Consider the following 25,718-nt stretch of genomic DNA (forward strand, 5'->3'; position numbering starts at 1 on the left):
TCCCTATAAGAACTGCTTTAAACATTTTTATCCCGCCCCCCTTTTTTTAAATCTCTTTGGTATACAAACCTAGTAATAGTATTGCTGGGTCAAAGGATATGCACTGTTTTATACTTATTTTATATTTTATATTTTATTATTTTTTGTGCCTTTGGCATAGGTCCAAATTGCTTTTGAGAATGATTGAATCAGTTCACAATTCCTCCAACAGCTCATTTGTGTCTCAGTTTTTCCCCATTCCCTCCAAGTTTTATCATTTTGTTTTCTGTCTTAATAGCTAATGTGATAGGTGTGGGGTGGTACCTTTGAGCTTTTTTCATTTGCATTTATCTAATTAATAGTGATTTGGGGTATTTTTTTGTGTGACAAAGAGAGCTTTAATTACTTTGAGAACTGCCTATTCATATCCTTTGTCCATTTATCAGCTGGGGAATTAATTGCATTCTTATATATTTGATTCATTTTGCTATGCATTTAGAAAATTAGGCCTTTATTAGAGAGACTTGTAGAAAATGTTTTCCATCCTGTTTCCCCCTTTTTAATTTCTGACCACCACTTCTCTCTATTTGCCTCTTTTCTATCAGCTCCACCCCATTCTCTCATCCCCTTTCCCTCCTACTTTCTTGTAGAATAAGATAGTTTCTATGCCCCATTTTAAATATATATTCTTCTCTCACTGAGCCAGTTCTAATGAGAGTAAAGTTCATTTGTTCTCCTCTCTACTTCCACCATCTTCCCCTCCACTGTATAAGCTCTTTCATGCCTTTTTGATGTGAGATAATTTATCCCTTCCCCACCTTCCCAATGCATTCCTCTTTCTCATACCTTAATTTTATTTTTTTATATCATCCTATCATATTCAACTCACACCCTTGCCTTCTGTCTCTGTGTACTCCTAACTGCCTTAATAATAAGAAAGTTCTTTGGAGTTTTAAAGATCATTTTCCCATGTAGGTATGAAAACAGTTTAACCTTATTGAATGCCTTTTGATTTCTCTTTCCTGTTTACCTTTTTATGCTTCTCTTGTGTCTTGTATTTGAGTCAAATTTGCCATTCAGCTGTAGTCTTTTTATCAGGAATGTGTGAAAGTTTCATTGCATACCCATTTTTCCCCCTGAAGGATTATGCTCAGTTTTGCTGGGTAAGTGATTCTTGGTTGAAGTCCTACCTCTTTTACCATCTCAGAATATCATATTCCAAGTCCTCTAATCCTTTAATGTAGAATATGCTAAATCTTCTGTTATCCTGAATGTGGAAAAACAACATTTGAATTATTCCTTTTTTGGCTGCTTCCATTATTTTCCTTGACTTGGGAGTTCTGGAATTTGGTTATAATATTTCTGGGAGTTATCCTTTTGGGATTTCCTTTAAGAAGTAATTGGTAGATTCTTTCCACTTCTTTTTTCCCTCTCTGGTTCTAGAAGATCAGGCTAGTTTTCCTTGATAATTTTTTTCTTTTTTATTTGAAATTATTTTATTTAATTAATTTAGAATATTTTTCCATGGTTACATGATTCATGTTCTTTCCCTCCTCTCCTCTCACCTCCCTCCCATAGCCAATGAGCAATTCCACTGGGTTTACATGTGTCACTGATCAAGATCTATTTCCATATTACTAATATTTGCATTAGGGTGATTGCTTAGTCTACAATCCTAATCATATCCACATTGACCCATGTGATCAAGCACTTGTTTTTATTCTGTGTTTCTACTCCCACAATTCTTTTTCTGGGTATGGATAGTACTCTTTCTCATAAGTCCCTCAGAAGTGTCCTGGATCCTTGCATTGCTGCCAGTAGAGAAGTTCATTACATTCGATTGTGCCACAGTATCCATCTCTGTGTATAAAGTTCTTGTGGTTCTGCTCCTTTCACTCTGCATCAATTCCTGGAGGTCTTTCCAGTCCACACGGAATTCCTCCAGTTCATTATTCCTTTCATCACAATAGTATTACATCACCAACAGATACCACAATTTGTTCAGTCATACCCCAATCAACGGTCATCCCCTCATTTTCCAATTTTTTGACACAACAAAGAGCATGGCTATAAATATTTTTGTACAAGTCTTTTTCCTTATTATCTCTTTGGGGTATAAACCCAGAAGTGGTATGGCTGGATCAAAAGGCAGACAGTCTTTTAAAGCCCTTTGGGCATAGTTCCAAATTGTCATCCAGAATGGTTGGATCAATTCACAACTCCATCAGCAATGCATTAAATGTCCCAATTTTGCCTCATCTCCTTCAACATTTATTACTTTCCTTTGCTGTCATGTTAGCCAATCTGCTAAGTGTGAGGTGGTACCGCAGAGTTGTTTTGATTTACATTTCTCTAATTATAAGAGATTTAGAACACTTTGATGTGCTTATTGATAGTTTTGATTTCTTTATCTAAAAATTGCCTCTTCATATCCCTTGCCCATTTATCAATTGGGGAATGGCTTGATTTTTTGTACAATTGATTTAGTTCCTTATATATTAATTAGACTTTTGTCAAAGGTTTTTGTTATAAAGATTTTTTCCCAATTTGTTATTTCCCTTCTAATTTTGATTGCATTGGTTTTGTTTGTACAAAACCTTTTTAATTTAATGTAATCAAAATTATTTATTTTACATTTTGAAATATTTTAAAATCTTTCTTGGCCTTAAAGTCTTTCCTTTCCCATAGATCTGACAGGTAAACTATTCTATGTTCACCTAATTTACTTATAGTTTCCTTCTTTATATTCAAGTCATTCACCAAGAGATGTTGATTTAAACCTAATCTTTCCATTACTGTTTTCCAATTTTCCCAGTAGTTTTTGTCAAATGGTGGATTTCTGTCCCAAAAACTGGGCTCTTTGGGTTTGTCACACATTGTGTCGCTGAGGTTATTTACCCCAAGTCTATTCCACTGATCCTCCCTTCTGTCTCTTAACCAGTACCAAATTGGTTTGATGACTACTGCTTTATAGTACAGTTTTAGATCTGGTACTGCTAGGCCCTCCTCCTTCACATTTTTTTTCATTCTTTCCCTTGATATTCTTGATCTTTTGTTCTTCCAAAATGAACTTTGTTATAGTTTTTTCTAATTCAGTAAAAAAAATTCTTGGTAGTTTGATAGATATGGCACTAAATAAGTAAATTAGTTCCTATAGGATTGTCATTTTTATTATGTTAGCTCATCCTACCCATGAGCAACTAATGTTTTTCCAATTGTTTAGATCTAGTTTTAATTGTGTGGAAAGTGTTTTGTAGTTGTGTTCATATAATTCCTTTGTTTGTCTTGGCAGATAGATTCCTAAGTATTTTATATTGTCTAGGGTGATTTTAAAAGGAATTTCTCTTTCTAACACCTGTTGCTGGGATGTGTTGGAAATATATAGAAATACTGATGATTTATGTGCATTTATTTTGTATCCTACAACTTTGCTAAAGTGGTTGATTATTTCCACTAGTTTTTTAGTTGATTCTCTAGGGTTCTTTAACTATACCATCATATAATCTGCAGAGAATGATAGCTTGGTCTCCTTGTTGCCTATTTCAATACCTTCAATTTCTTTTTCTTCTCTAATTGCTATTGCTAGTGTTTCTAGTACCATGTTAAATAATAGAGGTGATAATGGGCATCTTAGTTTCACTCCTGATCTCATTGAGAAGGCTTCTAATTTATCCCCACTGCTTGCTGTTCATTTTAAGTATATACTGTTTATTATTTTGAGGAAAGGCCTTTCTATTCCTATACTTTCTAGTGTTTTCAATTGGAATGAGTGTTATATTTTGTCAAAGGCTTTTTCTGCATCTATTGAGATAATCATGTGATTTTTATTGGCTTGCTTGTTAATATGGTCAATTATGTGGATGGTTTTCCTAATATTGAACCACTCCCACCATGTGCTTATTTATGAAATAATATATTTACTTCATTTTGTCTCTCTTCCCATTTCTCTTAGTATTATTCTCTAATTTTACCTCTAGTTTTATGTGTGTATATATATATATATATATATATATATACATACATATATTTACTTAGACATTTCATCCTATACAGTTTGTCACTGTTCCCTTTAAGTATGCTTCTTTTAGCTACCCTGATGATAATAACAATTTTTAAGAGTTATCAATATCATCTTTTCTTATTGAAATACAAATCATTTGAACTTATTGGGTCCCTTAAAAAAAGTTGGGTTTTTCCCCCTTTCTAAATTACCTTTTGGTAATTCTCTTGAGTTCTGTGTTTGGACATCACATTTTCTGTTTAAGTCCCATCTTTTCTTCATGAATGCTTGGAAGTCTTCTATTTTATTAAATGACCATACTTTCCCCTACAAGAATATAGTCAGTTTTCCTGGGTAGTTGATTATTGGTTATAGACCCAGTTTCCTTGCTTTCCAGAATATCATACTCCATGCCTTCTAGTTCTTCAGTACAGATGCAGCCAGATCCTGTGTTATCCTCACTGTGGTTCCATGGAATATGAATGACTTCTTCTTAGTAGCTTGTAATATTTTTGATATGGTCAATTATATGGATAGTTTTCCTAATATTGAACCATCCTTGCATTCCTGGTATAAATCCCACCTGATCATGACGAATAACCCTCTTGATCACTTGCTGGAGTCTTTTTGCTAGTATTCTATTTAAGATTTTTGCATCTATGTTCATTAAGGACATTGGTCTGTAATTTTCTTTCTCTGTTTTTGTTCTACCTGGCTTTGGAATCAGTACCATATTTGTGTCATAAAAGGAGTTTGGTAAGACTCCTTCTTTGCTTATTATATCAAATAATTTGTATAGTATTGGGATTAATTGTTCTTTGAATGTTTGATAGAATTCACTTGAGAATCCATCAGGCCCTGGTGATTTTTTTCTTAGGGAGTTCTTTAATGGCCTGTTCAATTTCTTTTTCTGATATTGGATTATTTAAGTATTCTATTTCTTCTGCTGTTATTCCAGGCAATTTATATTTTTGCAAATATTCATCCATATCACCTAGATTGCTAAATTTATTGCCATATAATTGGGCAAAATAGTTTTTAATGATTGCCTTAATTTCCTCTTCATTCCTGTTCATCTTTGATACTATTAATTTGGTTTTCTTCTTTCCTTTTTTAATTAGATTAACCAGTACTTTGTCTATTTTATCTGTTTTTTCAAAATACTAGCTTCTAGTCTTATTTATTAATTCAATATTTCTTTTACTTTTGATTTTATTAATTTCTCCTTTGATTTTAATATTTCTAATTTATTTTTCCCTTGGTCTAGTAGTTCTTGAATTTGGCTATAACATTCCTGGGTGTTGTCAATTGGGAATTAAATGCAGGAGATGATCTGTGGATTCTTTCAATCTCAACTTTTCCCTCTTGTTCAAGAATGTTGGGGCAGATTTCTTGGATAATTTCCTGTAGAATGATGAGCAGGCTTTTCCTTTTGTCATGATCTTCTGGTAGTCCAATAATTCTTAAATTGTCTCTCTCCTGGATCTGTTTTCAAGGTCTATGAGGTGTTTCGTATTTTCCTCAATTTTTTCATTCTTTTGATTTTGTTTTATAGATTCTTGTTGCTTTGTGAAGCCATTTGATTCTAGTTGTTGAATTCTCATTTTTAAAGACTGAATTTCACCTTGGCTTTTTGGTCAAGCTTCTCCTTTTGGTCTGATTTTCTTTGTAGGTCATCTTTTATCTTCTTTGCCTTGTTTTCAAGCTGGTCAATTCTGGCTTTCAAGATACTATTTTCTTGTATTAGTTCATGTGCCTCTTTTTCCAGATGACTTATTTTGCTTTTTAAGTCCTTTTCTCAATTGTCTTCAGCCTCTCTTAATTGTTTTTTGATTTGTATTTTGAGTTCCTCCAAAGTCTGTGTCCAATTCACTGGAGTTGCTGTGTTTTTTATTGATATTCCTTGTCCTCCTCTGTTCCATTTGCTCTTTATTCATTACCTGGATAGAAGTTTATTGAAATTTTTTTTCTTTTTCTGTTGTTTACTTATATTTTTTCCTCCCCTACTCCCCCCGGTTAATCTTGCTCCTCTGATTATTTGCTAGATCTGTGGGTTTGGCCTATTCTGTCCTGAAGGGGCTTCTTCTCTGCTCTGCTGACTGACAAGGTTAGGCTGGTGGTATTAATCAGCCCTGAGGTCAGATCTTCCCCAGCTGGCAGCAAAAGATGAAGGTTTAGGCAAAGGTATAGAAGCTGAAGGGAGCTGGGCAAGGTATTCTCTCAGCCTTTGCCCTGAGATACTAGTCAGCTGAATTCTTCCAGCTACTCTCAGTGCAGTCTATGGGGGAGAGGTGTTGGAGATTTAGCTTCCCTGCCCTCTGAAGACTTCTTATCTTCCCTATTGATAAGAGTAAGCCAGGGCAGAATTGATCTGCAGAGCTGAATGTGCTTTAGGCCAAAACTTTGAGAAGTGAGGAGGGGCAAAATGGAGTGTTTTGGCTGTGACTAGGCTGTTCTCTCTGCACTTCTCCAGCTGCCTCCCTGCTGCCTGTGTTCAGCACTCTGAGCCTGGCAGAGCTGTGCCAGTAAAGTACTCCCTCCAGACTAGAGCCCTTGCCTGCCCAGAGATTCCAGCCACCACTGGAGACTCGGAACTGTAGGTGGGGGAAGGGTCCTGGGACCTTCCTTCTTCCTTTCCTTTGAACCTGAGAGTTAAAGAATTCAGGCTTTTTTGGGGGTGTACCTTTTAAGTTGAATCAGCAGGATCCCCCAGCTCTGTCCTATTGTTAGGTTTGGTTTTCTGTTCCCTTGAAGCACTTTGTTTTTGATTGGTGTGGAAAGGTTTTCAGAGAAGTCTGGACTTTTGCTGTGTCTAAGCTGCCCTCTTGACTATCCTTCCTCTCCCCTCCTCCCCTTAGCCCCCTGATAATTTCTTGAAAGATAATGTCTAAGCTCTTTTTATTTTTTCATGGCTTTCAGTAATTCCAATAATTCTTAGAATATTTCTCCTGGATTCATTTTCCAGGTCCATTGTTTTTCCAATGAGATATTTAACCATGAAATATTTCATCATTTTCTTCTGTTTTGTTATTCTTTTGACTTTGGTTATTTCTTTTTTAAAAAACACTTACCTTCTATCTTGGAGTTAATAGTATTGTCTCCAAGGCAGAAGAGTGGTAAGGGGTAGGCAATGGGAGTTAAGTGACTTGCCCAGAGTCACACAGCTGGGAAGTGTCTGAGGCCAGATTTGAACCCAGGACCTCAAATCTCTAAGTCTGGCTCTCAATCCACTGAGCTACGCAGCTGCCCCTAACTGATTATTTTTTGATGTCTAATGGAATCATTATCTTCCACTTGCCCAATTGTAATTTTTAAGGCATGATTTTCTTGAGTGAGCTTTTGCCCCTCCTTTTCCATTTGACCAGTTCTACTTTGTAAAGAGTTTTTTCCTCAGTGAATTTGTGTACCTCTTTTTTCATTTGGCCAATCCTGCTTTTTAAAAAGTTCTTCTTTTCAGTGGATTTTTGTGCCTCTTTTACCAATTCACCTATTCTGTTTCTTAAGGCATTAATTTCTTCAGTATTTTTATTTGTGCTGATTATGATTATTATTGACTGATATCAAGCTGATTATGCTTTTTCATTATTTTCCTATATCACTCTCATTTCTTTCCTCAATTTTTATTCTACCTCTTTTGCTTTATTTCTAAAATCCTTTTTTAGCTCCACCGTTAATTCTTTATGGACTTAAGAGTAATTCATATTTGTTTTGGAGGTTTGGGATGCAGCAGTATTGACTTTATTTTCTGCAGAGTTTGTGTTTTGATCTTCCCTGTCACCAAAATAACTTTCTATGTTGAGTTTCTTTTTTAGTTGTTTTTATCATTTCCCAATCTTTTTCTCTTCTCTTAAAAAATCATTATAGTTTGGCTTTGTAACTGTGGTGAAAGGAACACTGTTCCAAGCTTCAGGTTCTTTATGCAGCTGCCTTCAGAAATAGCTCTGAAGATCTACCTGCTTTCAGTTCTCCCAAGATGGTATGTTGTAAAAAAAAAGGTGTATTTCATATTGTGTTGGCCTGTTCTCTGATCTGCACATAACCACAAGCACTCTCTTACCCCTTAGAACTGTGACCAGGGTCCCCTGCTCCTCTATGGTCACAAGTGCTGGTGTTTGCTAGTGTTCCTTCTTATCCTGAAACCTTGCCCCAGGACTGCTACTTGGATCTGCATATGGGCAATGCAGCAAGAATCTTGCACCCAGAGCCAACAAAGGCACCTTTACAATTTCCTTCTGATCAGTTGTCCAACACCCCTCCAGCCCACTTATTGTCTATGGGTGAGAGCTCTGGAAGTTTTTCCTGCTTTCTCAGCTGCACCCAGAACTTGTTGCTTTGGTAGAGTCTGCCCTGGCATGTTACTTCATGCTCCACCCCCTCTCAGTGTAGCAGAACCCTTGTGTTGGCCTTCTAAGTTGTTTTGAGCTGAAAATTACTTTTTCCTGTCTTTTGTGGGTTATGCTGCTCCAGATACATTTTGAGACATATATCATAGTTTTTTGGAGAGTAATTTGGTTGAGATCAGATGGGTCTGTGTATCTTCTCCACTATCTTGGCCCCACCCCTACAAATCCATTTTTAAAAAACTCCAAATAACAGTTCCAACTTATTTGTTTGTGTTTTCCTCTACACTGTTTTGGAATGAGAGCCAGCCTTGAAGTCTGGAAGATCTGATTTCAAAGCCTGTCTCTGCCCTTCCTGACTGTGTGAGCAAGTGACTATGACTACAAGTTTCAGAGAAGGTGCCAACCTAAATTAGTAGGTCCAGGAACTATCATCAGAAATCCTCTTACACCAATGAATTTGAGTTTAGTATCAACCTATTCAGTCCCATCTTTTTTGTTTCACATTACATTCATTTACAAATATTTTCCCCTCCCTCACTTACAGAGTTATCCTTTATAACAAAGAATAGAAAACCAAAAAGGGGGGGAAAGAAATCAGCAAAATTAATGAATGCTCCAACCAGATCATATGTGTTCTATACTTTTACTTTCCCATCTTTGCAAAGGAATGGAATGGAGATGTATTTATCTGCTCTTCTTTCTGGCTGAGTTTGATCATTATAATTATATAACATTATATATCATTTAGTTTTTAAAAATCCTTTCCATTTACATTCTCAGTGATTACATATATTGTTTGCCTGATTCTACTTTCTTCATTTTTCATTCATTCATGTTTTTAATGAGCCTCTGTATTCTTTATTTTTGCTGTTTCTTATGAGGTAATAATGTTGCCTAAATTTATGTCCTACAATTTGTTACTTCTTCCCTAATCAATGAACACCTATTTTTTATCCAGTTCTGCTATGAATAATTTGTTTTTATGTATCTTTGTCCTTGACCTATTTAAGGTTTCTCCCTGACAGTAGAAATTCTTGGTCCCATGATATAGTCATTTTGATGACTTTCTTAGCATAATTCCAAATTTGCTTTCCAGAATAGCTGAACCAATTTACAGCTCCACAAGCATTACATTAATGTTCTTACCTTTCTACACTGCCTTTCCTTCTACCCTACATCACTTGGTGAGCTCATAAGCTCCCACAGATGTAATTACCATCTCTCTACTGATGAATCCCAAGTCTACCTATCCAGACCTAACTTCTCTGCTGACTTTCAGTCTATCATCTATAGTTCTCTTTCAGAAAACTCAAAAAGAATAGTCCAGTAGACATCCTAAACTAAACCTATCCAAAACATAACTCACTATCTTTATATTCCTTTCCCCATCCTCTCTCTTCCCTATTACTCTAGAGAGCAATACATCCTCCCAGTATCTCAGGCTCACAATCAAGGACTTATCATAGTCTCCTCATAATATTTCTTCCCTTATATCCAATCTGTTATTAAGACCTGTCAACTTCACTTTTGCACCATCTCTGACATGGCCCTTACCTTGGTGTGGGCTCTCATTGCTTCACATTAGGATTATTACAATAACTGCCGGTGAGTCTGCCTTTCTCAAGTCTCTCTCTACTCCAATCCATTCTCTATTCAGTCTCCAAAGTAATTTTCCTAAAGTGGAGATCTGACCATGCCACTGCCCCACCCCCCAACCCTACTGTGGTGGGTGAGAGATGAAGTAACTGAAGAAACAAAATTTCAAATTTCTGAGTATGTTGATTTTTTAAAGAAATATATGCCAATTGCCTGATCTTCTCAACTTAGGATTGGACCCTGAATATGGAAGAGATAGTCTTTTATGCACTTCAAATCAATTAGCAAATATGGCACATTAATTAAAAGAAAACAATTAACCAAGATTTAAAATTAGGCAATCTGATCTCTACTTGGGAGAAAGGTAAGGACATTTTCTTGATCATGGCTTTCAGGTAGTCCATTAATTCTCAAATTGTCTCTTCTAGATCTATTTTCTAGGTCAGTTGTTTTTTTCAATAAGATATTTCATGTTTTTCTCTGTTTTTTTATTCCTTTGATTCTGCTTTATTGTTTCTTGATTTCTTATGAAATCATTAGTTTATAGATGGTCAATTCTGATTTTTAAGATTTGGTTTTCCTGTCAGTCTTTAGTTCTCCTTTTTCAATTAGCCCATTTCTCCTTGTATCACTTTCATTTCTCATTGCATCACTTTCATTTCTCTTCCCCACTTTTCCTTTGCCTCTCTTAATTGGTTTTTGAAGTCTTTTTTGAACTATTTGAGAATTTATGTCAAACCCATATTTTTCTTTTGGACTTTGCATGTGTTTCCTTTGCTTTCACTGAACCCTTCTATATCTGTACCTTGATCTTTATCTCCAAAAAATTCTTTAGAGCTAGGTGCTTTTTTATTGTTTTCTCATTTTCTTATCTAATTATAGGACTCTATTTTCTGGAAAGTTGGGATACTATCTTAAACTTCAGTTCTTGCTTGATGTTATTCTCAGCTTATTTTTCTGGATCTGAGGGTTGAGAGCTCTGGGAGCTCCCTCCTCATGCTGATTCAATTGACCCTTGAGATGCTTATGGCTTATGGACTTGCCTCAGGCTTGGGCATAAGCTTTTGATTTTACTCTGACCTTGATCAGGTCAGGGGCAGATCAAATTCTAACCCCAAGCTTAGGTTCAAGTTTTTAGTCTTGCTTGTACTTGATCCAATCAGACACACCCTTGATTGCCCTGTATTGGAGTTCTGCCCTGATCTTTAGGCAGAAAGCTCAGTACTTAGTACTTAACACTATCAGCCACCCCAAATTGTGTCCTATGTCCTTATCCCAAGCACAGATTGGACACCCTGGCTTTACTCTGGGGCCCACATGGATCAGCCCACTTCAGCCTAGACTCTGGACTTCTCCACAAATTTGAAATTTTAAGGGGTATGGGTTGGCTTCTACCACTATTTGCCCAGGCAGTATCTCAGAGTCTGAATATCAGCTTGGGATTAGGTTCCTAACCTGGGACAACAGATGCGGAGGTGGCGGTTGGCTTGCTCTTGGCTTACTCTTCTCTCCTTGCCTTTTTGCTGGCTCTGCTTTTCTCTCATTCCAGTTTCCCAAATGATCTCTATCTACCTTTTGGGTTTTTCTTTTCTTGAAAGTTGTTTCACTCTGTCTCCTTGTTGGTTCTTTAACTCCTGTATTCGTTTTGTGATATTTTGATCTTGGTCAGAGAAGATTCTGATTGTGACATGGAACAGCTCTGGTTCACTCCTCCGTCTTGGCTCAGCCCCTGAATTCCTAGGGACTTTCTAAGTTGGGAGGAAGAGAGTGAACAGGTGAAATTCTCTAAAATAAAAAAAAATATGTATTTAAGTCCCTATGTTTGTATTCAAACAAAGTAACATGGAAACAATAACTGATTGACCAGTTTGGGGCCAGTTTTGAGATAAGACATATGGGTCACTTGAATTGTATAATTTTGAAAAAACTCCTTGCATCATTCTCTGGATCTAACTGGTTCCTGGTTAGCACAACCTATGTCCTTAGGTAAAGATCTCTTAGCAGCAGGTATGAGTGATTTACTTTCCCAGCCACATAGGTTCAAACAATGCAACAAAGTCCTCTACAATTCCCACAACTATATAAGGTTTTCTCACAAGACAAACTGGACTAGATACATAATTAAATAGAAAGGACCTGAATTAGCTCCAAAATTGAATCACTAGAAGGGAGTCAGTGTGGTTCATTCAATTCCCACTACCACTTGGAATTCTAATGCCCACAATTCCCTTATCACCCCACTCAATAAACTCCAGAAGTTTCTTGTTTCCTCCAGGATCTAATTCAAAATACTGTTTGGTGTTCAAAGCCTTTCATAACCCAGCTCCCCCCAACCTTTTCAGTCTTTTAATACTTTTCTTCCTATTATATACTCTTTGATCCAGTGACACTGACCTCCTTGCTCTTCTGAAAACATGAGACTCCATCTTTCAGATCCAGGCACTTTTGCAACCTGTCCCCCATTCCTGGAATGATCTCCCTCCTTGACTCTGTCTACTGACTTCACTGGTTTCCTTTAGATCTCATCTAAAATCCCATCTTAAAGGAAGTCTCTCCCAATACCTCTTATTTCTAGTGCCTTACCTCTATTAATTATTTCCTATCTCTCATACTATCTATAGCTTGATTTTTCTATATTTGTTTGCATGTTGCTTTCCCTACTAGGTTATAAGATTCTTGAGGGTAGGGACTATTTTTTTGGTCTCCTTTTGTAACCCCTAGCACTTAGCATATGCCTGACACATGGTAGGTGCTTAATAAAATTGCTTGTTGATTGATCACAGATCTTTCAACATTGACTATTCCCATCTTTTGTCATCTCTGTCAATTTTCTGGATTTGAGGTGAAGCTTGAGAGTTGTTTTGATTCATATTTCTCATGGTAATTTGAAAGTCTTTCTCGTGGTTATCAATTTGTGATTCACCCTTTGAGAATTATTCATGCCTTGTGATCACTTATCTATCAGAGAATTACTCTTTGTCTTGTCCTGTCTACAGTTAACAAATCCTTATCAAAGCTAATTGATCCAACGAATGAGATAATAGTAAAATATATATTTATGCCTCCACAAGGGTACCTATTATAATACAAGGAGACTGAACCCAGTATAAAGTCTTAAGTTTAGTGATTATAATAGAAGTATCTAGGTTAGATGATACACATGGATGGTATGAACTTTAAGAAGAAGAGGTTATGAAAGACAATATATTGCAACGGAAGACCTTAGAATAGGGGTTGGCAACCTTTTTGGCTGTGAGAGCCATAAACGCCACATTTTTTAAAATGTAATTTCGTGAGAGCTGTACAGTGCTCACAGTGTGCGCTCCTGTAACAGCACCTGAAAAAAAAATTGACTTTATGGCTTCTGCAGAAGGAGCCATACATTGCTGACCCCTGCCTTATAAGTTTCAGGGAGCAAGGAATATATATGTTCTTCCTTCTGACTTAGAGTTTCAGGAAGCAACATTACACAATTACAGAACTGAGAAAGTGGAAAGGATCTTAAGAGTCACCTGGCTCAAGCTAGACCTGAACAAGATTTTCTTCTCCCACTTACCAGATAAATGATCAATCTAGTTTTTGCTTTCAGATCTCTAATGAGGAGAAAGCTTCCATCTTCTAAGGCAATTTAGTCAATTTTTCCATTGCCTTCTTAACATCTTTACACCAAGCAAATAACATAGTGAGTGATAGTCAAATCCCAAAAAGCCTGGACTGGTTAGAATAACAGAATGAATCTAAGAAGATGAATACCAACAGTGATTATTCTTGGGTTCAAAAAATTAAATTAAAAAATACAAGATGACAGAGGCATGGTTAGGCATTAGGTTGCCTGGGAGATTACTGGGGTTGCAGAGAACTGCAAGCTTAGTATGTATCAGCAAAGCTATCAGGGAGTCCCAAACTATTATTCCACTTAGCTGTGTTAAGAGAAGAGATGCTACCAAGAATAAGGACATGATAATCCTGCTGTATTCTGATTTGGTAAGACCATATCTGAAGCCAAAGTTCAAAAAAGACATTGGAGGACAACCAGAATGGTAAAGATTCTGGAGTCCATGTCATTGGTTAAAGGAACTAGACACAAAGGGACTTGGTCATTTTTTTTCAAGGACTATATTGGAAGAACCATTGAAGTGAAAGAAAGCTTAGAATTGTTCTGATTCTTCCCTCTAGAGCCAACAGGTAGAATTTAAAAAGAGGAAATTTCAGGCTTAATTGCAGAATGAAAATTCTAACAATGAATGTATCTCCCAGGGGAATGGGCTGCCAGAAAAACTGGTGGATTTGCTCTTAGTAGAGAGCTTTGAGCCAAAGTTGGAGCACACTTGTTGAGTATTTCTTTCTTTAAAAAACTAAAAACCCTTATCTTCCATCACTGGATCAATACTGTTTATTGATTCCAAGGCAAAAAAGAGGTAAGGGGTAGGCAATGGGAGTTAAGTGACTTACCCAGGGTCACACAGCTAGGAAGTGTCTGAAGTCAGATTTGATCCCAGATCCTCTCAACTCCAGACCTGGCTCTCTATCCACTGAACCACCTAGCTGCCCCTTGTTGAGTATTTCTTAGTGGATATTCCTTTCTTAGTGATGGATTGTAGCTACTGCAGTCCCTTCCAAGTCTAAAATTCAGTAGGTGCATATGAGACTTCCAAGTCATTCCAACTTAAAGCTCATAGATGGAGTCAAGGAAACCCTTGAAAGCCATGACTTCAAAGGAAATGATTGGTGGGAACCATGTGCACTGTACCAGGTCAATAGCTTCCCCCAAAGCTCCAATGGAGGTTGGGTAGAGAGAATGTGAGAAGGTCAGGAATAAATAGGATCAGTCTATCTTCATATACCATTCAACTGATTAGTTTTTTTTTTTTATTGAACATTGATCCCTATTTTAAACAAGGCAGCTTGATCCAAATGCAAAGCATAGGGACAGTGGATAAAGGGTCAGGCCTAGAGACTGGAGGTCCTGGGTTCAAATCTGGATTCAGATACTTCCTAGCTGGGTAAAGCCTGAGCAGGGTGTTTTGTTTCTGCCCTAGAATTCACACAATATTGTGGTTCTAGTTTGTTCTCAATCCACATTTGTCAAACGAATGACCAGTAGGCTATTTCCTTAAACTAGCAGATGGACTCTGCTCATTGTTCTTTGCTTTTCCTCCTAGGTGTCTATTATAAGCCTTATTGATGATAGTCCAGGCTCACCAAAATCTTTTAATGTTAAATCCTTTCGAACCCTGAGAGCTCTGAGGCCTTTGCGAGCCCTGTCCCAGTTTGAGGGCATGAAGGTAAGCCATGGGGAACCCGGGGCAACTCAGCTATCAGGAGATCAAGTATTGTCTGGTGTTTTCTCAGCAGAGGCAGAAAGACATTTATCTGTGGTGTCTGTTTGATCTGTGATAACAACTCTATCTCTCCATGATTGTGCCCTTCTTGTACTTTGATTCTATGGGAGAAGGTATGAAAGAATGTTGTGGAGCTGAGGGCTTTGGAGAGTATGGAAAACCTAGCTTTGAGTCCTCCGTTTACAATACATCCAGTAGAGGATCAAGTCTCTGGATTTCTCATTTTCCTCACTTGTAAAATGAAATCACCCACAAGAGTCAGAATTGGAATCAATGACCAATAAGCAGTTCTTAAGTCATTATTGTATACTGGGAAAACTGTGCTAGAAGATGGTGAGAAATGGCTAAAGAATGAAACAATCCATACTCTCAAGAGGCTTACATTCTAAAGGGGGACATGATCGCTACGCATACAAATATGAAGAGAGGCAATGCAAATATACCCCATGGAGTTAAATATAAGGGAGCCTGTGAAGGAGGGTATTAGCAGTTGGAAGTGGAAGGGGGAAAGGCTTCATGCCAGAGATGATTCTTGAGCTGCTTTTTAAGGGAAGAGAAGAACTTTGAGACTCAGGTGAGCAGAGAGTTTTCTAGACAGGGGAGGTGGCCAAAACGAAGGCACGGTGTAATGGACAATAGGGTCTAAAGAGAAAAGAATAAGGAGGAACCTAGTTTGCCTCGATCATAGGGTGTGGGAGGGGGAATGAAATAATGTCTAATGAGGCTGAAAAGATAGATAGGTTGGGAAGGTAACTTAAAAGGTAACCAGAACTTAAATGTTATTCTGGAGGAAGTAGGAAGCCCCTGGAGTTGTCTGACTAGGGGAATTTCGTGATCACATGTGCACATAAAGAAAATGTTCTGTTCAGTCATTTTTTCAGTCTCGGGTTTACCATAGTCTTTGTGACCTCATTGGGAGTTTTCTTGGGCATTTCCTTCTCCAGCTCATTTTACAGATCAGGAAACTAAGCAAACAGGGTTAAATGACTTGGCCAGAATCACACAGCTAGTCAGGGTCCAAGGCCAGATTTGAACTCAAGAAGTTGAGTCTTCCTGACTCCAGGCCTGGCACTCTAGTCACCACACCACCTAACTGTCTTCTAAAGAAAATTAGTGTGGCAATTACTTTGACTTTTGCAATAACCAAGGCCAGAAGTGATGAAGGCTTGAACTAGGGCTGTAGCTGTGTGAATAGAGAGAGAATAGTTGGATTCTAAAGATGTTATGAGATAGAAGTGGCAAGAAGAACACAATAATGCTTCTCCATGTTGAGGCACTAGCCATTCGGAACCTTCTTTTAACATATAATATTCACACTAGATGACTTATCAAAGGTTCCCTTTTCCAACTCTTGCATTTTGCAAATTACAAGAAACTACAATTTAGACATGAACTGTCCAAGGTCATACGGATAGTTAGTGACAAGAGGTGGGATTTCTGTGAAGGAAATCATTAAGTGGATTGGGTCATGAGGATAGAATGGCAGCCAGAAAAAGGCAGCAATAGAGTCAAGAGATCATGACATGGGGCAGGGTAGAGGTCCCCTGCATTGCCTCCTGGACTTCCCCCTGGGCAGTCCAAGCAAAACAGGAAGCCACAGTTGGTTCCTGAGATGTGATGGATGAGAATTAATGGGTAGAAGAAAAGTTTGATAAACTGAGGCAAGAGCAGATTTCAGACTCTTCTCTCATGTTTGCTGCTGGCTGGACTTCCCTGTGAGCATGACTAAGGGGCCCTAATGGCAGTCACAGAATAGCAAGCTAAATGGAACAACAAAGAAAGTAGCCCATAAAATCTCTCTCCTGTTTTTCCAGCTTTTTCCCCTACTACTTTTGAATGAATACAGTTATTAATTTACAGCCAGTCTCATCATTTTCCCTCTTACAGATTCAAACTTGGCCTTCAAACTCTGGATCTAGCACTTTTCCCCAGTGAGTGCATTAGGCTGCTTGGGGATTAGGTGACATGGGTGTAGGATCGTGGTACAGAGTTGTAAAGCACTTCTAAACATCAGCTAATCCAACCCCTTCATTTACAAATAAGGAAACGGACCTAGAGCACTTAAGTGTCACGCAGAGAGCAACTGGCAGATGGGATTGGAACCCACGTCTGATTTCAAATCCATCCCTCTTTCTACTTCCCCATACAGTCTCAGCATAGTTTGTGCATCAAGGGCTTTTCTAGGAGTAAGAGTCAGCCAAGGGGAACGCTCGCTTAGACTAACAGGATGCCTTTCTCTGATCTTGTTTTCTGCAGGTCGTCGTCAATGCCCTCATTGGGGCCATCCCTGCCATCATGAACGTCCTGCTCGTCTGCCTCATTTTCTGGCTCATCTTCTGTATGTTAGGGGTGAACCTTTTTGCTGGGAAATTTGGAAGGTGCATCAACCAAACCAAAAAAGATGAACTTGTAGACTATAAGATCATTAATAACATGGCAATGTGCAACAGCAGTCAAAACCCTCATGTGTGCTGGATTAACACTAAAGTCAACTTTGATCACGTTGGAATTGGCTACTTGGCCCTCCTGCAGGTGGTAAGTGATGTAACCAACCACTACTTTCCCTCCTCCCCAATGCCCAGAGAAGAAATCGGCTGCGATCGGCTGCCCGTGTCCCCTGGGCTATGTACATCTCCAGACTTTGCTCCGACTCTCCTTTCCGATCGGGCTTGTTCTCAATCTGTCCTCTATACAAACGACATTCATCTCCTCCTTGTCACCTTTGCCTTTTTCCTCCCTTATAACTATCTAAACTTTATCCGTTTTGGAAGGTCCAGTGCAAAGTCCTGCCTCTAGGACAACAGTAGCCCCTTTCAGTAGCTCTTTACTTTGACTGCTCACAGCATCGGTTCCATGGATTTTGTCCTTAACTCTATATGATCTCTCATTTGTGAGGATAAAGCCGTTAGCCACTTTCTTAGACAAGAGTCTTCATCGGAGAGCCACCATTCCCGATAACCCGATCACTTCTGGCCACTTTCGCAGTTCCTTCCAATCACTGGGAGATGAACACAAACTACAGGTCACTCTACTTGAATGAGAGGAAGAGGGACAGGACACACATTCATGTACTAACCCCAGATGGATACGTCTTGAGGGGAAGATACAAAGACACACCTGAGCTTGGAAAGTTGGGATCCCAAAGCATTACGGAGAGAAAGTTCCTGAAATTAGTTAATTAATTAATCATTAGCATTTTTTCATTTTTAAGCTTTGCAAAGCACATTACAAATATCATCTCATTTGGTCCTCACAACAACCTGCGAGATAGGTGTTATCGTGATCCCCACTTTACAGTTGAGCAAAATGAGGCAGGCAGAGGATAATTAACTTTTGCCCAGGATCACACAGTAACTGAATGTTAGAGACTAGATTTGAACTCAGGTTTTTGTAACTCCAGCCTCAGTATTCTTATTCACCGTACCAGCTAGCTGCCTGGTCACAGGACAGTATTTGGGATTCCTACCAGAAGACCACAGAGTTTCATGCTTCAAGATCTCATCTCTGTCTATGCTAAACAATGGCCAGAATCAGGTAACCAACATGAGAGAATCAGTCGGCCTTGGTTTTTGCAGGCGAGGCTTCTCTATGGAAGTATTAGGATGTCTTCTTCCTGGACATGCCTGTATCTTAGTCCTTCATTTTACAAGTTGCCAATCTCCAATACTTCACAACTTAGAAATCACCTTTTAGGGGGCAACTGGGTAGCTCAGTGGATTGAGAGTCAGACCTAGAGATGGGAGGTCCTGGGTTCAAATCTGACCTCAGACACTTCCCAGCTGTGTGACCTTGGGCAAGTCACTTGACCCCCATTGCCTAGGCCTTACCACTCTTCTGCCTTGGAGCCAATACACAGTATTGACTCTAAGATGGAAGGTGAGGGTTTTTAAAAAAAGAAATCACCTTTTATCAGATAGAACTGAACCTGTTTGAATTTTCCTTCTGTCATTTCAGAGAGCAGGTTCAGAAAAATATGAGCATTTAATAAAACTAAAATTCATGGACTTAGGGCTGACATGAACACAGAGCCAACTCAAACCCCACCAAGCCCTGTCACAGTGGTCTCATGGTATGTTGGACAGCATCTGGTACTTGGAATCATGAAGACTTGGGTTCAAATCCTTCCTTGCCATCAGTGTGGGCAATGTACAAACAACCACTTCATCTGCAGTGAGAACAATAATAGTAGCTACTTTACAGAGTTGTTGTAAGGCTCAAATTAGATAATGCTTGTCAAGTGCCTTGCAGACCTCAAAGAGCAATGAACATATTCATTATTATTGTCAAAGACATTTTCTAGAGAAGTTTATTCAGGGTAAGTCAGTTATTATAATGGAGAGACCCTCAAATCATCTGACTTCAAACATTTACTAGATATGTGACTATGGGCAAGTCACTTGACCTCTGCCTGAAAATGCTAGGGACCCAAAAAAGGAAAAAGAGTCTCTCCTCTCAAAGAGCTTACAATCTAATACACTTATGGTGAACCTTTTAGAGACCAAGTGCCCAAACTGCACCCTCACATCTCATGTGAGCTATCCCCTTACCCAGACGGGAGGGAAGAAGCACTCCCATTGGGCTGCTGGGCAGAGTGGTGGGTGATATGAAAAAATGTCCTCAGGTGCAGTGAAAGGAGGGAAGGGAGCAGCCCCCTTCAGCACATGTGCCATAGGTTTGCCAACACAGATCTAATAAAAAGTGTTATGATGTTTGACCTGTGTTTCAGTGTGAAAATAGAGAGGAAATGGAAAGTTTCTGAGGCATGAAAAAGAAACATGAATTGGTGACAGATTAGATACTGGGGAGGAAGATGAAAAAATAGTCCAAAGGCTTCTAGCTTTAGAGACTGGAAAAATGGAGGTATTTTTAGTGGAATTTGGATTTTAAGAAAGGGAAAATAATTTGTTAAAAAGATGAGTAAAGTCTTACATATATACTAAAAATATTAGGAACAGAAGGGACTTTAGGGAATATCTAGTCCAGTCTTTATTTGCAGATGAGGAAATAGGTCCAGTAGAGGTGATTTGTCCAAAGTTGCACTGATATTAAGTGAAAGGGTCAAGATGTGAACTCATGTCTTCTGGCAAAAAGGCCAGGACCTTTTCTACCACATCACACTATCTGGGTGGGTAATTACAGATAACTCTGAAGCATTCATGTGGAGCTACACAATGAGCAACTGGAAAAATTACAGAGCAGGTATAGGATTCATTGCCACAGAGCTGATGATGTGGGAAGGTATGAACTCATAGTGGCAGTGTAAATAGAGGGCTAAGGACAGAAGTTTGGATACCCACCACAATTTACAATTTGGGAGAAACAAGAGAAACAAGTAAAGAAAATCGAAGTGGGAAAAGCAGGAGAATGTCATGATGCCACAAACAAAAACAAAGCCTCAAGGAAAGAGGTTTAAGGAGTAGTTGGTCAAAAGAGCCAAACCCCAAAGATAGTGTAAGGAAATAAGGCAAGAAAGGCATTTGTTCATTGCCTTTGAGAAAGTTGTTTCAGGTAAGCAGAGAACCAATTGATAAGAGGTGAAGGAGATGGGTAGATAGTTAAGCCAGGAGATATAGAGATTGTCAAAGGTGGAAGCTGGGATTTTTTGTTGTTATTGTTGGTGGTTTGGTTTTGTTTCAAAATTAAGAGGGATCTGAGCTAATTTAAGAATGGAAGTATAAAATGGAAGAAGACGAAGGATGCTGAAGATGGGAGGGGTAATTATAGAGCAAGACCTGCAGGAGATATAAAAGGGCTAACTTCAAGGGAGAGAAAAACCCTTTTTACTGTCCATCTTCCTCAGCTTTCTACTACTGCCTATCATCTGAGTTCAACAAATATTTACTGAAGAGACAAAGAAAATGGAGGACTATCCACCTCTCATTTTCTCAACCTCTTAAAACCTCCCAATATAGAATTGGTAAAGTAATTGCAATTGTCTTCAAAGTCTAAGATCCCAAGATCCCTAGTAGGTAACAACCTCATAAATTAATATCTGAGAAAGTTAATCTCTAATATGCTCACTCAGCAATCCCAGATTCTACCCTCTGATAGGGTAGCACAAGGGAATTCCTGCTCTGGGATCCATTCAGCAATTTTCTGGCAGCTGATGCAGTCTCTTCCAGCATACCTTGCTCTTGCTCTCACCCCACCATTCTGTGGCATCAAAAAACACAATTGAATTCTACCACTACTTCCTCAGCTTCATGTAGAGAATAAGAAAGCCATGTGATTGATCTTCCTGGAGCATATATGTGGAGTTTCATAAGACTCAAAGGAAAGAGGACTGGCATCTAGCTGGAATGAATTCTATCCCCCAAAAAATTGCTTTGGCCAGGAACTGAGGCCAGTAAAAAGTGGATTCCCAGTGTGGGAGGAAGCTGAGAAAGCATCGAGATCCACCTGCCAGAGTCAACTGTCATGAAATGAGGAAGGAGTCAGAAAACAAACAGGAGGGGAAAATAAGGGGAAAAGAGTGAAATTGCCGAGCATCTCAGGAGAAGAAAACCCAATTTAAAAAAAAATAGAGTATACACAGATAAAACAAGAAAGATATTAATAAGAAAAGGGAAGCTGGCCTCCAGGATCTCTAAATAAGTCCAAACATCTCTTAATGATGCTTTCAGGTCAAAGAAAGATAAATCAACACAATGAAGCAGAAGATTCTGTATACCCCAGAGAGCCTAGAACCTAGCAAAGTGTTCCTAAAGTGAATCGAGACAGAAATAGGATTCATGAAATAAGGATCTATGGTCTGCACAGCAGAAATAATTGAGAGAAGAGGAAAACCTGAGTTTGTGCTAGCTAGTCACGCCAAAGAAATGAGAGAATCACTTGACTGAGAATACAAATCCAGAAGAAGTCAAGGGCACCCAGTATTTTTTAAGGAACACATAATAACTACATAAACAAAACATCCTTCTTAAAGATAACATTTCATTACCCCCATTACATGTAAAAATAATGTTTAACATTCATTTTTTAAAGTTTCAAGTTCCAAACTTTCTCCCTTCTCCCTCCCTGCCCTCTCCATTCTCTGGGAGGGCAAGCAATTGGATATTGACTTTACCACGTTAGCAAAACATCTTGATCTCAAAAATACTATGTATAGAGATAGCTTAAGGTTTCTAAATCTCCTAATAGAACAGAAGCCAAAAAACCCTGGAAAATATAATGTTAGAAATAATGCAAGAAAGTTATTTAGAACTTCTTGACAGAAAAACAAAGTGCCAGTTGAAAGAATACTGGAAAAAAGTAGCTCACCTTCAAGGGAAAACAATAACATGAACCCTATATTGCAATTTCCTAGACATAGTGGCAAAAATTGAACAATTTAAATGACAGAAAGTGAATTCTGTGAGAAACCCAGAAAAAGACCTCCAAACAGAAAGGGAAGGCATTCTGTACCCACCAGAAATGACAGGCAGGGAATAGAATAATGTGTTATGTGTTATGAAGAGCTAAGAACTTCAAAATGCCGTCCTACATGATATAACCAAATGTTATATCTAAACCTGACTTTAACCATCAAGGAAAAAAATGTATGTTCAATAAAAAGCAGCATTTGAAGCATCCCTACAATGAAAACCAGGCATTATCAGATTATTTGCTTTGCATAGAAAATAGAAATAAAAGACAGCAGTCAAAGAAGACCTAAGTAATGAAACAAAATATTCCAGAAAAAGGGAGGAAATAAGTAGATGGAATTAGAAACAATAACAACAAAATAACAACAGAGGGGTCATTAAGATATTTCTTTCTACTGTTGAGTTGGATGAATGCAGATCAAAGCACACCATCTTTCACATCAGTGTATTTGGGGTTTTACTTGGGGGTTTTGGTTTTGTATGTGTGTGCTCTGACAACAATGACCAAGATGGAAGAGGGTTTTCTTTTTCCTTTTTTAAAATTTTTATTGAGAACATTTTCCCATGGCTCATGATCCCCTCCCCACATTCTCTCCTCCCCACTCCCAGAGCTGACAAGCAGTTCCACTGGGTTATCCATGTATCATTGTTCAAAACCTATTTCCATGTTATTCATATTTTCAACAGAGCAATATTTTCACATTAAAACCCCATCCTATCCCCATCGAACCACGTGATCGATCCTATGTTTCACTTCTGCATTTCTGCTCCCACAGTTCTTTCTCTGGTTGTGAATAGCTTCTTTCTCCCAAGTTCCCTAAGATTGTCCTGGGACATTGCGTTGCTGCTAGTAGCAAAGTCAGTTACATTTTATTGTACTACAATGTATCCGTCTCTGTGTACAATGTTCTCCTGGTTCTGCTCCTTTCACTCTGAGTCACTTCCTGGAGGTCTTTCCAGTTCACATGGAATTCCTCCATTTCTTTATTCTTTTCAGCACAATAATATTCCATCACCAACAAGGGTTTTCCATAATATGCATTCATGTATGGCCTAGGAAAAATATTTCTTTCTAAAAGTACACAATCTGATAAGGATGCAAGTAAATTTAAAGAGAAGTGATGGTGGCAAAACCCATTTGAAACACTATGTGATAAACTCCAAACAATTCTGTCTACAGGTGAATCAATGTTTTTCCAGTGACTAAAGTACAGAATAGTAGGGTGCATGAATGAAGTGACGGGAAGAAGGGACTATATGTTATATCCTAATCAAATCAATTGATAAACAATGAAGGCAAAATAACTTCCATAGTCTCTAAGGAAGAAAAGTAACTGTGGGAAAATGAGGACTGAAATAGAAAAAAAATTGGGAAATCTCAATTCAATAGTGGCCAGAGGGCTCACTGAAGAATACTTTCATGAACTGCTTGTCAACTCCAGGAGTGGGGAGGGTATTGGGAGGGAGACAACAAGAATCATGTAACCATGGAAAAAGTCAGAAAATTAAAATTACAAATATAAAAAAAGAATACTTTCATGGAAGAAGATATATTTTGTAATGAGAGATGGAAATCTTGCAATGCATATAATCTGCAGGGATCTGTTGCTTAGAGAAAGACCATTACCTCTGAAAGAGTAATGTACCTCCATGGACATGCCTCAGGAGAAATGGAATTATAGTGCAGTCGACAGCCAGAAGGGTGGGAGGGTATGGATCAGACATATCAGATTTCCAGGTAACAAGGAACAAATAGTCATGGAGAGAAAAAACTACACAATCAGGAAACTTCTACCATGGGGCAAATCTTCTATTTTCCCTATCTCCAGGAACTGATGCTTCTGGAAGTGAGACCCAGCAGAAAGAAAGAGGTCAGAAAGCGGCAAGATCTATAAGGCAAAAATGTAAGAACTGTTTAGAAGGAGAACCTCAAAATAACTAAAAATAATCCTAAAGTTTTAATTCCATGAGGAATAAAGAAACTAAAGAAGATATAAATGAGTAAAAAGACTATAAATAAAAAAGTCTAGAATAGACAAAATGGAAAAGAGTTGATATAGAGAAAAAGATAAAGGCGTTAAGAAAACCTAACCCAACAAAAGTTGAAGGACACAGGAAAGGAGATTTTACTTAGCTGAGAGGGAAAATAGATAAGAAGTTGATTACTAAATAAAAAAAGAAAGAGATATTAATATATTAAGTAAAGTGTTAAAACTAAGGAAAGGAATGAAAAACAGTTGGGGAGAGCTTTAGAGTAAGAGGAAAAGAGTCTTTCTGGAACAAGTTTTCCTTAGAGTAGATTAAGCAAATATAATAGAAAAGAAAAGGTACTGGTTTCTACAGAGGAACAATATAAATTCCTAATACTGAAAAGGTCAGAATTAGAGATGAATAGAAGAAAATACAAGTGGATAAATGGCTTATAAACATTTCCCCAAGTTTCTACATTCCTTCTGATCTTAACTATACTGGTTTTATTTGTACAAAAGTCTTCTAGTTTATTATAATAAAACTACCCATTTTATGTCCTACAATACTGTTTTGTTTATTCATAAATTCATTTATCTATAAATCTGATAGGTAATCTGTTCCACAGTTCTTTAATTTACTTATGACAACTCCCTTTATGTCTAGGTCATGTATCCATTTTGATTTTATCTTTGTAGGTAGTGTAAAATATATTTTTATACATGGTTTCTGTCAGAATGCTTTCCAGTTTCCCAGCAATTTTTACCAAATAGTGAATTCTTATCTCAAAAATTTAGATCTTTGCATTTATCAATGAGGTCACTCTATTGTGTATTATATACTTACTGTACTCCGCTGTTCCACCATTCTATTTCTTAGCTAGTACCAGATAATTTTGATACTTTCCACAGTTTGAGAACTGGTACTGGTAGACTTCCTTCCTTTACATTCCCCCCCCTCCCCCATTACTTCCTTTGATATTTTTAACTTTTTGTTCTTCCAAATAAATTTTACTATTGGTTTTTTTTCTAGCTCAATAAAATAATTTTTGGTAGTCTAATTGTGATGGCACTAAATAGATAGATTAGTTTAAGTAGAATTGCCATTTTTTATTATATTGGCTTGA

The 25,718-nt window shown here is 37.9% G+C and overlaps 1 protein-coding gene across 1 annotated transcript in view; it reads left to right on the plus strand.

The window, feature by feature from the left end:
- Positions 1–25,718, plus strand: part of SCN11A (sodium voltage-gated channel alpha subunit 11) — a 198,131-nt gene that overhangs the window by 144,534 nt on the left and 27,879 nt on the right. Inside the window, exons 16-17 of the mRNA XM_044675509.1 lie at positions 15,081–15,203; positions 17,517–17,795. Of these exons, the coding sequence (XP_044531444.1) occupies positions 15,081–15,203; positions 17,517–17,795 (402 nt within the window). The remainder of the gene's footprint in view (positions 1–15,080; positions 15,204–17,516; positions 17,796–25,718) is intronic.

The sequence above is a fragment of the Gracilinanus agilis genome, chromosome 1 (genome assembly GCF_016433145.1).
Source record: "Gracilinanus agilis isolate LMUSP501 chromosome 1, AgileGrace, whole genome shotgun sequence".
Taxonomy (NCBI): domain Eukaryota; kingdom Metazoa; phylum Chordata; class Mammalia; order Didelphimorphia; family Didelphidae; genus Gracilinanus; species Gracilinanus agilis.